At 37.5% G+C, this 14233-nt stretch overlaps 2 protein-coding genes across 2 annotated transcripts in view; one reads left to right on the forward strand and one right to left on the reverse strand.

Annotated features, from left to right (window-relative positions):
• LOC5566459 overlaps positions 1 to 14233 on the reverse strand; it is a 170934-nt gene that overhangs the window by 114952 nt on the left and 41749 nt on the right. The gene's annotated exons all lie outside the window — the stretch shown is intronic.
• LOC5566456 (NTF2-related export protein) lies at positions 3011 to 4005 on the forward strand. The gene is made up of 2 exons (XM_001650789.2): positions 3011 to 3160; positions 3219 to 4005. The coding sequence occupies exons 1-2, from the start codon at positions 3140 to 3142 to the stop codon at positions 3459 to 3461; spliced, it is 264 nt and encodes an 87-aa protein (XP_001650839.1). The 5' UTR covers positions 3011 to 3139; the 3' UTR covers positions 3462 to 4005.

The raw sequence follows: 14233 nt of genomic DNA on the forward strand, positions 1-14233 counted from the left end.
AGATAAGGAGTATTCGAGATATGGAGAGTGAAAATGTATGCAGACTGAAGGGACTTATGAAATCATCGACATAAGGAGAGATATCGAGATGTAGAACATCGAGATGTGGAGAGTCGACTGTATGTAGAAAAAATATCCTAACTTTTTTGCAATCGACTACAGATGACACGCGGGCTTCGTCCTTTGGCGGCCGTGCCATCCGCAAACAAAGGTTTTTGACATCCCTGAGGTAATTAAGGTAAGTCAGATGTGAAATATTGAATAATAATGCTGCCTCGAACATATTTGGAGTTCTGATAATTAAGTGTGCGAATGAAGTGTACGATTTGACAGACAATTTTGGATTACTGTAACAATGTATGTTGAAAAAAATGCTGATTTTTACTACTGCTTTTATTCCTTTGGAAATATTGATGCCTAAGTTCGAACATTTGCCCCACCTTACTCTAGAAGAGGGAAGAAAGAGGCTCTGGTGTTAATTAATTCATTAGAAATGCGCCGTTACGTCCTAAAGAGAGAGAAAGAATGGCTGGGCGCCTTTTGTTTCAACAGAGGCAATTGTTTGTTTTTGCTGCTTCGGTGAGTGCTCTGCTTATTCGTTGACCAACAATAATAGACGGCCGGCTAGGAGAATGAAAATGAAAGCCACTTACTTTTGCTTTCTTCCGAGCATAGTGAGCAGTTAGTGGTACACAATTAGGAAACCATTCATCGTGTTGTGTGCGTAGAGTGAATTATAAATGCTTTTGGAGTGGAATGCATCCATGCAACAGGGCTTTTGGCAATACGAGGTGTGCTTTTATTTCTTTATTAGACACATTCACGCACACCTACGCCAAGATATAAAAATTTCAAACTCTGAAATATTTCAATAGCTATGGAGAACATGAAAGACAATATGTTGAATTGTATAAAAAGCATAAATTTGATTGAAAAAACCATAAAAACATACCTAAAAAGTTATATAAAGTCTATATAATTTATTGGTGAGAAATTGAGACATTTAACAACACTTTTATAAAAGCCCTGTATCATAGTTTATCAAGTGTAATATTACTGCCTTATCCATTAACTAGAAGGGTTTTAGATGACATAGTTATGCGCGGGTTTTAATTTTTTTAAACAAATTATTGGTTCTTTGAAAACGGATTTTCTCTAATAGTCACATTATTATGGTGTCGCGTTACAAAAATCGCCTAATTTTTGACATTGTTAAATAAATACTTCTTATAGAACTCTTATATATTGGATTCTCTTCCTACTCGTCAAGATACGTGTTTCCATGAAAAAAATATTTAAGATCGGGCCATTCTTCGAAAAGTTATGCTAAGTGCAAAATTATGGTGTCGCGTTACGTAAATTTATCCGTAAATTTTCAGGATGAAACTACAAATTTCAAAAATTTCGATTTTCGAAATTGTTGGCTTTTAGTAGAAGGAAATAGTTATACTAGCGATCAGCATTGGTACCACCCCTCTAAAACCCTCCCCGTTTTAATGAGATGTGAGTATGCTAGTTTTTTCTTGTTTTTCACTGAAATCTGGTCAAGTAGCTTTGGTTTTTGAATGGACTCGTTGGCTAGTGACCCAAATCTTATCAAACAGGTGCCGTTTAGTGCAGCAATAGTGGATGTTGTGGAATACTTGGCTTTGATGGTAAACAACGTGGTTCTCCGGCGGATAATCTGGAATATCAGTAAAAAATGTCAATTGATGACAATAATCTAAGACAGCTGTTTTTTTTTTGCAAGCTCATCAGAATTCCATATTATCCAGCTTTTTACCCTGGCTATAAAACACCAGAGGGTGATTAGGCTTTGATATTTCTTGTCTTCATATTTTATAGTTAGGTCTAAATAGGCAGTGAATTGCGCTTGTTGATTTAAATGTCAAAGATTTTCACTGCACTGTTATTGTTTTTTTTTCGTATGGAACTATGCACGAGTTCACTATTTGACGTTTTAGCGGTGCCGTGTTATATATGTGACCATGGAAACCAATGAATTCGACATCGCTCAAACGTCAAATAAGTGAACTCGTGCATCGGCCATTCTATTTTTTATAATTGACATATTTCTTTGTTTAATTTTTACTTTATCTCATTTTTAGGTACTTAAATCATCCCTTAAATGACCGCTATACATGACAATTGGGCTCATCATTGGTAATTCTTGAATAATAAATCTTAGAACGAATCATGGTGATGATAAAATTCTATCTGAGAACCGGAATTATTGACATGCAGAAATCGATTTCTTTAGAACCATGAGCTGAACCCATCACAACTCTGAAAGAAGTTCTTACAGGATCCTTATAAAATTTCTATTAGGCGCGATCCCACGCGGTTCAGGACATAACTTTACTCGAATCGTTGGCAGGACTTTTACATAACGCTAGATTGTGCGAAAACAAAACGGTTCGAGTAAACAGAATTGCTAATGCAGTAAAATGTTTGGCCACCGTGCATTGGTCCGCACGAGTTCACTAATTTGACGTTTGAGCGGTCCCGAAATAACTGGTTTCCATGGTCACATAAATAACACGGCATTGCTAAAACGTCAAAAAGTGAACCCGTGCATAGGTTGATAATCTTCGCCCGCGATTAAAAAATGTTTGACAGACTTGCAATGGACCAATGGACCAATCCACGAGTTCACTATTTGACGTTTGAGCGGTGCCGTATTCCCGCATAGCAAAATACAGTTTGTCTTACTTTAAGAACAATAAACATCTTGTAACGGGTACGGTTAATGTATCAGAAATAGTTACTTTTATGTATAACTATATGAACTTCAAAGCTGTTCACCATTTCAAACAGTATGATTAACCCATACCTATCAGTAACAATATATGATACTGCACTGATATTGTTAAATTATATGGGAATGGATTCAAGCAAGATATAGTGGAAACATTACGCCACCATTCGGCAAATTGTTTTTGTTTTAATTTGTGCAACACACTCACACATTTGCATTTGACAATCTTGAACTACATTTTAACAGTTCGACAAATAGTTACATTTTGTTGGTATTTGTGAGCGACAATCTAGCGTTGAGTGTAGAAAAAAATCGCCGTCGAAGGAAAACAGTCGAGTTAAACTGAAATTATATTTACAAAACAGCAATTCACATCAAAAAATGACAACTGCGATCGACCCAGTAAGTACATTTATTTCGCCAATCTGTTGGATGTTTGGTTCAAACCCAATCCCCGTAGGAACTGCGCACCAAAATCGATGCCGCTTGCCGGATGGAGGAGGAATTCATCAAATTGTACAACGAAAAAGTAGCCAAGAAGCGGCATCAGATGACCCGGCTCTACATGGACAACGGTTTGCTGGTGTGGAACGGAAATGGTGCCAACGGGAAGGACAACATCCAGAAGTACTTCCAGGAACTGCCCCGCTTCGAATACATTATGAACACCCTGACTATAATTGAATCATCGCAGGGCTGGTAGCGGATCTGGTTTTCTATTTTAATTCGAGTCTTTAAAAAGTGCAAAATTAAATGCAAATTCCTCGAGAAAAAGCCTCAAGAATTATCCTAGTGCTTGCTCCAGACATTACAGCTTGAATTCTTTCAAGAATTCCTACTGGGATCACCCCAGAAATTCGTCTAGAGATTTCTCAACCAATTCTCCCTGAAATTGATTTGGCGATTCTTCAAATGATGTTTCTCTAGAATTTTCTCCTGGAAATGCTTGAGCGCTTCAACGCTACTATCTCCTGTAATTCGCTAAGGGATTATCTCTATTTTTTTTCCAAAGACCAGAATTCTAGTTATGTTTCTACTAATCATTCAACCGAATTCTCCAGTTGTTACTCTGTCAAGCTAGAGCCTCAGGAGTTCAGTTGGATTGTTGTCGAATAAAAGTTCAAGCTACAGCAGCGTTTCAATATTAGACGGATACTGATGTGAATCTGAAGATATAATGGAAATGTTAACAAGTAATTATAAAAATGTAATAAAAAACAGATATTAAATAAGGATGGGGACTGGAACAATCATTTTTTTGCATTGATTGTATTACTGTATCTTTCAAAAGAAACTATGAAACAAGGAATACCTGTGCTTTAATAATGTACAACTGAAGTCAGTTATTTAAGGAACTATGATGATTTGAGTAAATAGTTGATCAAGTTGAAGCATTATTTTTCTCTTCACGTATTAATTTGTTTCATCATTTCTTATTTAATGAATTTAATTCAAATATTTGATTCTTATGGTATAACACTTACATACCAGTATGGGATAGGGTAAAAATACAATAAAGCACCGTAATCCGATAATTATGCATACGTTATTTATTTCCCTAAGAAACATATGGTTCAAAATTTATCAAAACTATTTGGCTTACATTAATTTTGCCAGAAAATGGACAGTATATCTACCTTTTGGGAAACTGTTGATGAGAAATTTTGTTCGAGAAAATCGACGTTTTCAAATGGTTACATAACTTAACCGCCTATTCTCCACATTGTGATTTTCCTATTTACCGTTTGTCGAATTGTTAAAAACGTTTCGGGTATGGTGGATATATTGTTATTTTTCATTGTAACCAAAATGTTTCAGATATTGTTGCAAATTGTTGTGGACCTTTCGGGAAACTGTACTGATATAGTTCTTGTTTAGGCGGGTTATTTACGTGACCATGGCAACGAGTGAATTCGGCACCGCTCAAACGTCAAACTAGTGAACTCGTGTATTAGTCCATGCACGAGTTCACTAATTTGACGTTGGAGCGGTGCCGAATTTACTCGTTGAAATGGTCACGTAAATAATACGGCACTGCTCAAACATCAACCGGTGAACTCGTGCACTAGTTCATAAGTCAAATGACCTTCTAACTAAATTGGCTGTTGAAGAGCCCGAGAATCTATCCAATCCTTTAGAATAAAAATGTAATATAATACAATCTATTGAAAATTTATCACTTTGAGTAGTACTTTGAGCATAACTCATTCATTATTTATATTACAAAATTTCATCCATCAGTATAAATTCAACGGTATAAATTCAATTTATGTCGTAGCTAATAAGAGTTTCGCATCATCAATCAACCACCGCTACGTATAAACCTAAAATAGATAATAAAACACATTAGAAAAATAGGAAAATTAAATATTCTAGTTTTGATTTTTGGATCACAAAAACGGTAAACCTGTTAAACTTTGACATCACATAGGGTCGATGTACCAATAGCCGCATAGCTAAGAACAAATATTCGTATAAAATCGAAAAATAACGCTAGCGTCATTATTTTTACATCATCTGAAAGCTTTTTATCTTGGTTTTGAAGGAAAAGTATGAAAACTACGAAAACTCATATGTTTGTATTTATTATCGCTTGTGCTACTAAAGGAACACATGTGCCTATAGTAGCACTATTCTGATTTTTGTTCCTATAGTAGCACGAGCACCACGGCGTTGGCAAAATACAAATCAAAACCGTATTTTTACAATACTTTCATATTTTCCCTTCAAAGTGTGGATCTAAAGCTTTCGTTTGATGTATAAAAAGTTCTTAATTTATCAATAATTTCGTATAATAAAAATAGTTTCTCTCAGTAGTGCTGCTATAGGAACAATAGGTTTACTATAGGCTCAAGGGAGCTCAAATTTTAAGCAAAACTAATTAATTCGATCATTTTTTGAACAAAATCAAGTTGTGTTTCAATGGTACTTAGATAAATAGCTCCTGACCTTCATGTCAAAAAATATTTTGAAACGATTCATAGCGAAACGGCCGTAAAAAGCCACTAGTGCGACTATAGGGGACTAAGGGAACATTGCACAGTGGGACGGATAGGGGTTTTAGGAGGAAAGATGGAACTCACGCCTTCAATTGCGATTTTACGTAAAAATAATGTTCTACAAAGTTGTTTCTAATATAAAAACAATTTTTTTGGTCGGAACGAAAATTAGGGTGGCCCTATGTAAAAAAAGATAACCATCAAAACTTTTTTATTTTATGGAATATTGACATAGCTTGTTCTACAAAGTTGAATATCGAAGAATTTTAAGCTGATTTGATAAAAAAAGGTTTTTCCCAGCTCAAAAATTGACCGTTTTAGAGCATTTTTCGCTATTGATGTAGGGTGGCCCTTCAAAAATAGGTTTTTGTGTTATATATTTTTACTTTTAGATATCTCATCAAAGTTGTCATTCCTTCATCTTTAGACGATTGAGATGCATATTTTAAGGCCTATACAATTTTGTCGGTGAATGGTTATAAACATTTTTCATGAAAAACAAACGTGTTTTTATATGTAAATGTAGTTGCAAAATTTTTTTTGCATGACAATTATTATCTTTCGGCTTTAAATCGGAATAAATAACTAACTTATTTCATATTCTTATATACGTACTTCCGAAAAGAGTCAAAGGAGCTCAGCAATATAAATAAGGAGAAAAGTTTTTTGAAAATATCTTCTAAATTTACCTCACGGTTGAATTTTCTGACATGGCTCATCCCAAACTTCCGAATACTTCTGTTCTGGGATTTGCCGGGCTTTTGGGAAATATTCTGATTGGAAGTAACGAATGCTCAATTACTAGTAATTTGTCCACCGACAAATTACTCGTAATTTGCCCACCGTAGGAGATATATCGTTTCTGGAACGGTATAATACTAGAGTACGATTTCTGATTATGACGCTGACTTTCAAGGCTAGATTAAGAAGAATAACTATATGCATTATTTGATCATGTTTAGATGTTTTGATTAATTGAGGCTATAATTTAGCGATAGCCATGCCTGAAAATTGAACATTATAATAAATTTGGGAGTTCCTTCCAAAAATCTGTTAGTAACGGTTATTAATATATGAACCAGTCATATCATTAGCAAACAGATCCGCCGAAGTATAATACGATTATTCACATTTTTAAGCTGACAAACACTATCGTCATGTCAACACAATTCATTTTGTTTTCTCAACTATACAAACATATAAACATGTTTTTTTTTTGGTTATCAAAAAGTCTTTAACTTTTCATCAGAAAAAATAGTATCAATATTATTTTTTTTTTGCATCGCGTCCCTACTGGAACAGATCATACTTCTCAGGTTATTGTTGTTAGGAGCACTCCACAGTTATTAACTGAGAGCTTTCTTTTCATTTTGCATTCGTATATCGTATGTATTAGTATCGATGATACTTTATGTCCAAGGAAGTAAATTAAATTTTCATTACGAAAAGACTCTTGTATCCGAGATGAGCCAGCCTCGGGCTGCAAATCTCGTTAATAAAGATAATAATAATAATAATAACTCTTGTATCTATTTGTTTCCATTAGCTATATCTTTTATGTTTGCGTTTCAATTAGTCTTGAAAGTAATGGGAAGACAATTTTACTAAGAAACTTGAAATAATAAAAATTAAACACAAAAAAAAAAATATTTTAGATGGGCCACCCTACATCAAAAGCGAAAAATGCTCTAAAACGGTGAATTTTTGAGCTAGGAAAAAACTTTTTTATCAAATCAGCTTGAAATTTATCGATCTTCAACTTTGTAGAACAAACTATATCAATAATCCGTAAATTAAAAAAGTTTTGATGGTTATCTTTTTTTACATAGGGTCACCCTAATTTTCGTTCCGACCAAAAAAATTGTTTTTATATTAGAAACAACTTTGTAGAACATTATTTGTATGTAAAATCTCAATGGAAGGCGTGAGATCCATCTTTCCTCCTAAAACCTCAATCCGTTCCACTGTGCATTGACCCTAGTAAACATTGAAAATTTCCAACTCCTCAAAGCATACTTCGATTGAGCTATAAAAAAAAATATAGTGTGTGCATGAAATGTTAAATAGGTATGATTTAAATATTAAAGCAAATTAGCGTAAAAAACTGGATAGAACGCAATAGATTATTTGAATTGTTCATGGACCTAAGTGGTCACAATAACGGCCTCTGGAAGATCCGGAATATCCGTAAAAATGGTTATTTCATGAAAATCATCCTAGATCACTGTGGTTTTTTTTTTTTCAAACATATCAGAAATCAATTACTAAACTTAACGAATGATTGGGATTGTTCTTGGATATAAATGGCCACTATAAAGCTCGTAAGAGGATCTGGAGCACCGTACAAAATGGTCATCTCGTAAAAATTAACTTAGACACACTTAGTTTTTTTTTCAAATCTTCTGGATGACTTGTCGTATATATTAATATTAATGAATTTAATTAATTTTGCAAGAAACTTCGGTGGTCAAGGTGGTCTCTTTAATATCAATACAAATAATACGTGTATTACAAGTTTTATATGTTCTATATTATGATTATTCACTTGTTTAAAAAAAAAACGCACAGTCTAGGATGATTTTTACGACCAATTTTGAGGATCTTTTAAAGGGTGTTGTAGTGGTCTATGGGTAGTCCCGAAAGGATGATTTTATAAATTGATAATTTTTATCGATATTGCGGATTTTCCAGTGATCCAGGTTGTTTACCATTGAAGCCAAGCAGTCCCCAACATGTGTGAGGTTATCTGTTCCAGGCATCTTAAAATCAGAGCTATTTGATTAGCTTTGTGCAAAAGAAACATATTTCCCTCTCACAAAAACGCGGAAGGTTTCAGAAGAATGGTGCCAACGCTTAAATGTGGTACAACTATTTCCTTTTAATGAAAGCTCAAACAATCGGTTGAATAACTGAGGAATTGAATTGATGAGTTAAAATGTATTCACAGTTTCGCCTAATAATCTGATCTCATAACTCTTATGAGCCACAGAATTCCATGATCACTATTTTGAGACCAAAAACAGGTCCGTCCCACTCGGGCTCAGATTGGGTACCACTTCTAGTACTTCATTTGGTCCAGGGACGAAAATACTCAATCTACCCTCGCCTACATTGATACTTGCTGGGTAGAATCTTCGTTGATTTGTACCTATTTGTTTTTATCCTCACCTTGACAACACAACACAGATTGGCAAAGCGCTTGCGCAAGATTGTCAGTTTCCTTTTAACCTGCTGCTACTCAACCGCTTTTTGATAATCAGAAACAAAAAATGATATTCATTCTAACCAGCTTGACTTTTTTACATTCCGCTTCGGGAAGTTGTAATTTTTGCACGAGGCACACTAAAGACGCGTCAATATAATCCATTCCGTGCATCGGATCCTTCATTATCCGTATAGCAGCATATTTTTTAAATAATTTGAACCTCATTGATAATTATTTTTTTAAAATTGATACTCTTCTGCTTCTGATAATCAAAAACACCAACGACATACGGGCATCGTTGTTTGTTTTGCCCATCTACTTTTGTGCCATCTACATTGGTACAATCATATTGGTGGTGGTGCGGTTACTTTGATGGTGGCATAAATTCAGTGAATTGAGTATAGTGAGCATGATTTTTTTCGTCCCTGATTTGGCCCCTCGGCAGTGCAAAATGTACCCAAGTTTGACAGATCGCAGTACACTTTTCACAGCATTCTAGATTACCTTACGAGCCATACAATTTTGGGCAACTGCAAGGGACATGGAGGTCTTTAATTTGTCTTTGCCATAAACGTCCTTCACAATTTTGCTACACCATGATCCTCAAAATACTATATGGATACGTTGAAATATTATTGGTCTACTATCAGGTTCAATTACACCCCTGTGCCGCAAAATTCTGTATCCTTCAAACCACCATTAGTAAATCCTAAACACATGGCTAAACCAGAAGAAAGATCAAAAGGACGGTTAAAAATTTAACCCAAAAAAAGTGCAATTACCCCACTGTATAGCAGCTCTACAGATTTTTCGTCCCTCCATTATGAATCTTTTTATAACTTTACCAATTATCAGCTCCATTAACTCCACTTAAATTTCGGCTAGTTCCGACAATCATAAACGTCTGCTTGTCGACTTTGCCACCTTGGGTTAATTGTGCCAATATTGGAGGACCAAGAAACAGTACGAGGCGTCTTCTGGAGACCGTAATCATCGTCCACATTGAGATACAGAGTGCCGGCTTGGGCTGCAGCATTGAGAACCAAGCAATCGAGAGAAGCTGGCAGATACGTGCCGGCTCATGGCTATACAGGTCAATCCGGACAACATCGTGCAGTAGGGAGATTAGGAGCATAATGAACATACGGGGCGAAATGGACACCCCCTCAATATCAGAGAATATGCATATTTCATCAAAAGTTCATACACTGCATGAAATCTGTATTGCATTTGAAATGTTTGACGGTATAATAGTTTATTTTTTGCTTCAATTGTCCTTCAAAATTTGACTTAAAGTTTTTTTTCAGTTTCAAATTGGCAATAAGCAAGGCCGTGGAAGAATCGATTTTTTGAGCAAAGTAACGAACCCAGAAAGGTTCATTTTAGCTATTATGATTGAGGGAGAGAGTTTTACATATCGGAACGATTGACTGTCATTAAATAAATTGGAATCCCTAAATTTCATGCAAGTGTTCATTTTGCCTCGATACAGTTTTACCAGTCTTGTTTTCGACCCAATTTTCTATCTCGCTTCTCTGACATATGATATGATTTTTATTATCATGAATGATTGTAGCACGTCGTACTAACATCAAACTTGAAAACTAACTGCGGATATATTTCGTAGAGAGCCAGAACCGCTACGAAATTTAGCACACTGTAAGCGAAGCTGACCACGATGTCAGTGCCCTGCATCTGGCGTGGGAGGATTACCAGCTGAACTGCAACATCAAAACCGTCGATGAGATGATCGCAACGTGGAAGAAGAAGGAGTTGCATAGAACACACCCCCATCAACTGGAGCTCGGGGTGGGGTGACCTCTTCTCGGAAACAAAAGTTTGCCGGCTGTTCAGTAATAGCTGGATCAGCTTACCTCGATTGTCACATCGATGTTGTCAAGATTGTGCACCAACAGCTTGCTCTTAAGCACAACTTCGTGGACCGATTTGTGCCCGACTACAAACACCTGTCTGGTCCGGTTCTGGAAAATTCTTGCACAAAGCTGTACTGGGATCGCTAGATCATAACGGATGTCCTCATCCGTGCCAACCGCCCCGACATTGTAGTGTACGACAAAAGGATAAAACGAATTACACTCATCGACATCGCTGTGCCGCTGGACCACAATGTTCAATCAACGTTCTCCAACAAGATAGCAAAGTACAACGAGTTGACGGAGGAGTTGAAGCAGATGTGACATCTAGAGGACGTCCATATAGTTCCGGTAGTCCTCTCAGCGACCGGAATTGTCCCGAAATCTCTCCTAAGGTTCCTAGACGAGCTGGAATTGAAGAATAGGTTCAGCATCCAAAAAGCGGTAATTCTTGGAACCTGTAGTATAGTGAGTCGGTCATGGATCTTATCATAACAGAAATTTCCTTGACTCCATGGACATAGAGTATCATCGTACTTGCCACACGATATACGAAGTCAACTTCCACTTGACGCAGTTCTTGTCAGGTCACGGCTGCTTCAAGAAATATCTGCACAGGTTCGGCCACGCAGAGTCGCCGCTCTGCGCTGAGTGCCCAATCGTAGAGGAGTCGCCGGAACACGTCATTTTCGAGTGTCCACGTTTTGCTGCGGAACGTAGCGAGATGACAGCGGTCTGCGGTGCTGACGTAACCGTAGACAACGTAGTGGATAGAATGTGTAGCGATGAGGTGATGTGGAACGCGGTGAACATGGCGGTGACGAAAATAATGTCATTGCTTCAGCGGAAGTGGAGGGAGGAACAAGCCGGTGAACCGGAAGTCAGTCTCCAACCGGAATCGCCGAACCGACCTCGGCACTCAACCGGTAGGTAAGCTTGATCCACCGTCGGGGACAAGACCGAGTAGATCGTGGAAAAGCCCCGGAAATTGTAGGCTTCGTGGCCGTGCGGTTAGCGGCGTCAGTCGTTTAGGCATATTGTGCCATGAAGTGTGGGTTCGATTCCCACTCCAGTCGGTGGAAACTTTTTCGTCAAACGAAAAATTCATCATTGGGCTACTGGGTGTGTCGTGTTGTCCGTTGCCTAATGTTTGTGATTGTTCAGTCTGTGCAGCCTTGAGCTGAAGACGGTGTAAATTGTCTTGCCAAATTGGTCGTCAGGGCACCTGTGAACCGGAAGTCATCCGCCAACCGGAATCGCAGGACCGACCTTGGCACCTATCCGGGCAGCATCGGTACCGGAAGAACTTCCACCTCCGGGGAAGTCTTCGTCGGAACTAGGAATACTAACAAATTATTAATGGGAGCCGAAGGGCTCAGCATGGCATGGATTAGGAACTAACAAATTAATGATGGAGCCGAAGGGCTTAATGAAGGGTGCGCGTAGCATGCGTCACCTCTTCTTCGAAGTAATACCGCAAGGTGGTGCCGGAGAAGAATTCTTTACGGTGACGGTGTACCTAGGAGACTGTTTTTTAGTGGGTAGGCGCCCCATTGCGAATCCCACACAGTGCCAAACCATACACTGTGGCATGAGCATGAACAAATACAGGCCAGTCTTGAGAAGATTTTTTTAACTCCTAGAGATGCATGAAAAAAAAAAAAAAAAAAACACGATATACGAATGCAAAAATGACAACTTTGGCAAAGAAAGCTCTCAGTTAATAATTGTGGAAGTGTTCATTGAATACTAAGCTGAGAAGCAGGCTCTGTCCCAGAGAGGACGTAATGAGACGATTCCTGAATCACCACAACTGCGAAGCTCATCCAGCAGACATCATCTGTTACATTACGTCAGAGTTGGGAAAAGTTCTAAGATTCACACTTCAGTAGGCAAGCGTAGCGAATCACAGTCAGGAGTGTCATTGAAGGCTGCAAATGCGGGAAATGCAACGGGAAATAGAACATTTTTCTACAGTAGTTTTGGGTTGCCCTTAGCAACGGGTGTTTTGCTATTTTCAAGGCATTTTGCCTACAGCAGCGATACGCGTGAGTTTCACTGGCTCCGGTGACTGTGATTCGCTACGCTTGCCTACTGTAGTGTGAATCTCAGAAGTTTTCCCAACTCTGCTCCTGATTTAGAAAATTCTTGTAGGTACCCAACATAGGCTACTTGATGAGATTCACGATTTTGAACTACTGTATTAGGAAAGCCACGTGATTTTCGCAAAAACTCAAGCGTACTACTATTACCATTCCCAGCGCGATTACGTGCATATAACACTAATTTAGGGTAACTGGGAGTAAAACGCGCCCTTTAAGGAAGGAAGCGTTTTTAGCTATGAAGAACATTATTATAAGCCCTTTTTATTCATTATCTCATAGACAAACATGTTTTCTATCAAATAGCAGAAACAGCCATCCATTTTCTATTTTAAGGACAGATTCAACCCTTTTTTTTTCGCATGGAATACGAACTATGGGAGTGCACAAGTCGATTCTCGGTGATAGTTTCAAAAGTTTTATTATATATTGGCCTGAAAAATGGCCCAGAAAATAAGACAAAATTACAACGAAAACAGCAAAAACGTTTTTTCGAGTCTTTCACGATTTTTGCCAGGAAAACACATAAAAATATATATGGAGAAGCATTTTAATACATTTTCCATAATCTCGAGTGCAAAACAGCGTCCCGAAGCACGTCGTTCGTTCAAAATAAGGGTGGCGCGTTTTACCCCGACGGCGCATTTTACACCCAGTTCCCCTACATGCCTTAAAACTTAAATGTTCATGGGTATATGTTTGCATTACATATACAGTGAACTCTTCATAACTCGATATTCCGCTTCTCGATATCGAGTTTTACAAACTTAGTAAACATTAGTCTATAACTTTGTGTTCTGTAACTGGATATCTCCCTAAATCGATGGTGCCTTAATATCGTGTTATAGATTTGTATAATATTTACATGACATGTGAACTTTATTATTTTTAACAGTGTTGTTATCGATGAGAGTTGCCCACATACGGCAGTATCTTTTTTTTCTCCTAAATGCACGAAATTCAGAAATTCTAATCACTATTGGTGACACCCTTTGCTTTCTCACTTGAATTTTCTACTCAGAAAATTTGTCTAAATCTTCCGGATAATCTTTTTTCCATTTTTGGCTCGTCCAGCGACAGTTTAAAAACCCACTATTTTTAAGGAAATTGGGACATTCGGAGATTCACCATTCCTTTTGTTTGTGTTGGAAACCATGTATAATTCAATTTCAGGCAGAGTTGTTTTACAATAAAATGCAATACCTTTCCGATAGGCATCGAAATCCCCAGTCATACAATTTTGTCTCATTTGTACGCCCGGTGGTCATCCCGAGTGACGTGACGTGCGAAAGTAA

This window comes from Aedes aegypti, chromosome 1 (assembly GCF_002204515.2).
Source record: "Aedes aegypti strain LVP_AGWG chromosome 1, AaegL5.0 Primary Assembly, whole genome shotgun sequence".
Classification (NCBI taxonomy): Eukaryota; Metazoa; Arthropoda; class Insecta; order Diptera; family Culicidae; genus Aedes; species Aedes aegypti.

Bases quoted from the DNA above. Each gene is read 5' to 3' on its own strand.
- LOC5566456 (XM_001650789.2), top strand. From the start codon at position 3,140: ATGACAACTGCGATCGACCCA. The intron at 3,161-3,218 runs GTAAGTACATTT...CAATCCCCGTAG, and splicing joins TGACAACTGCGATCGACCCA to GAACTGCGCACCAAAATCGA.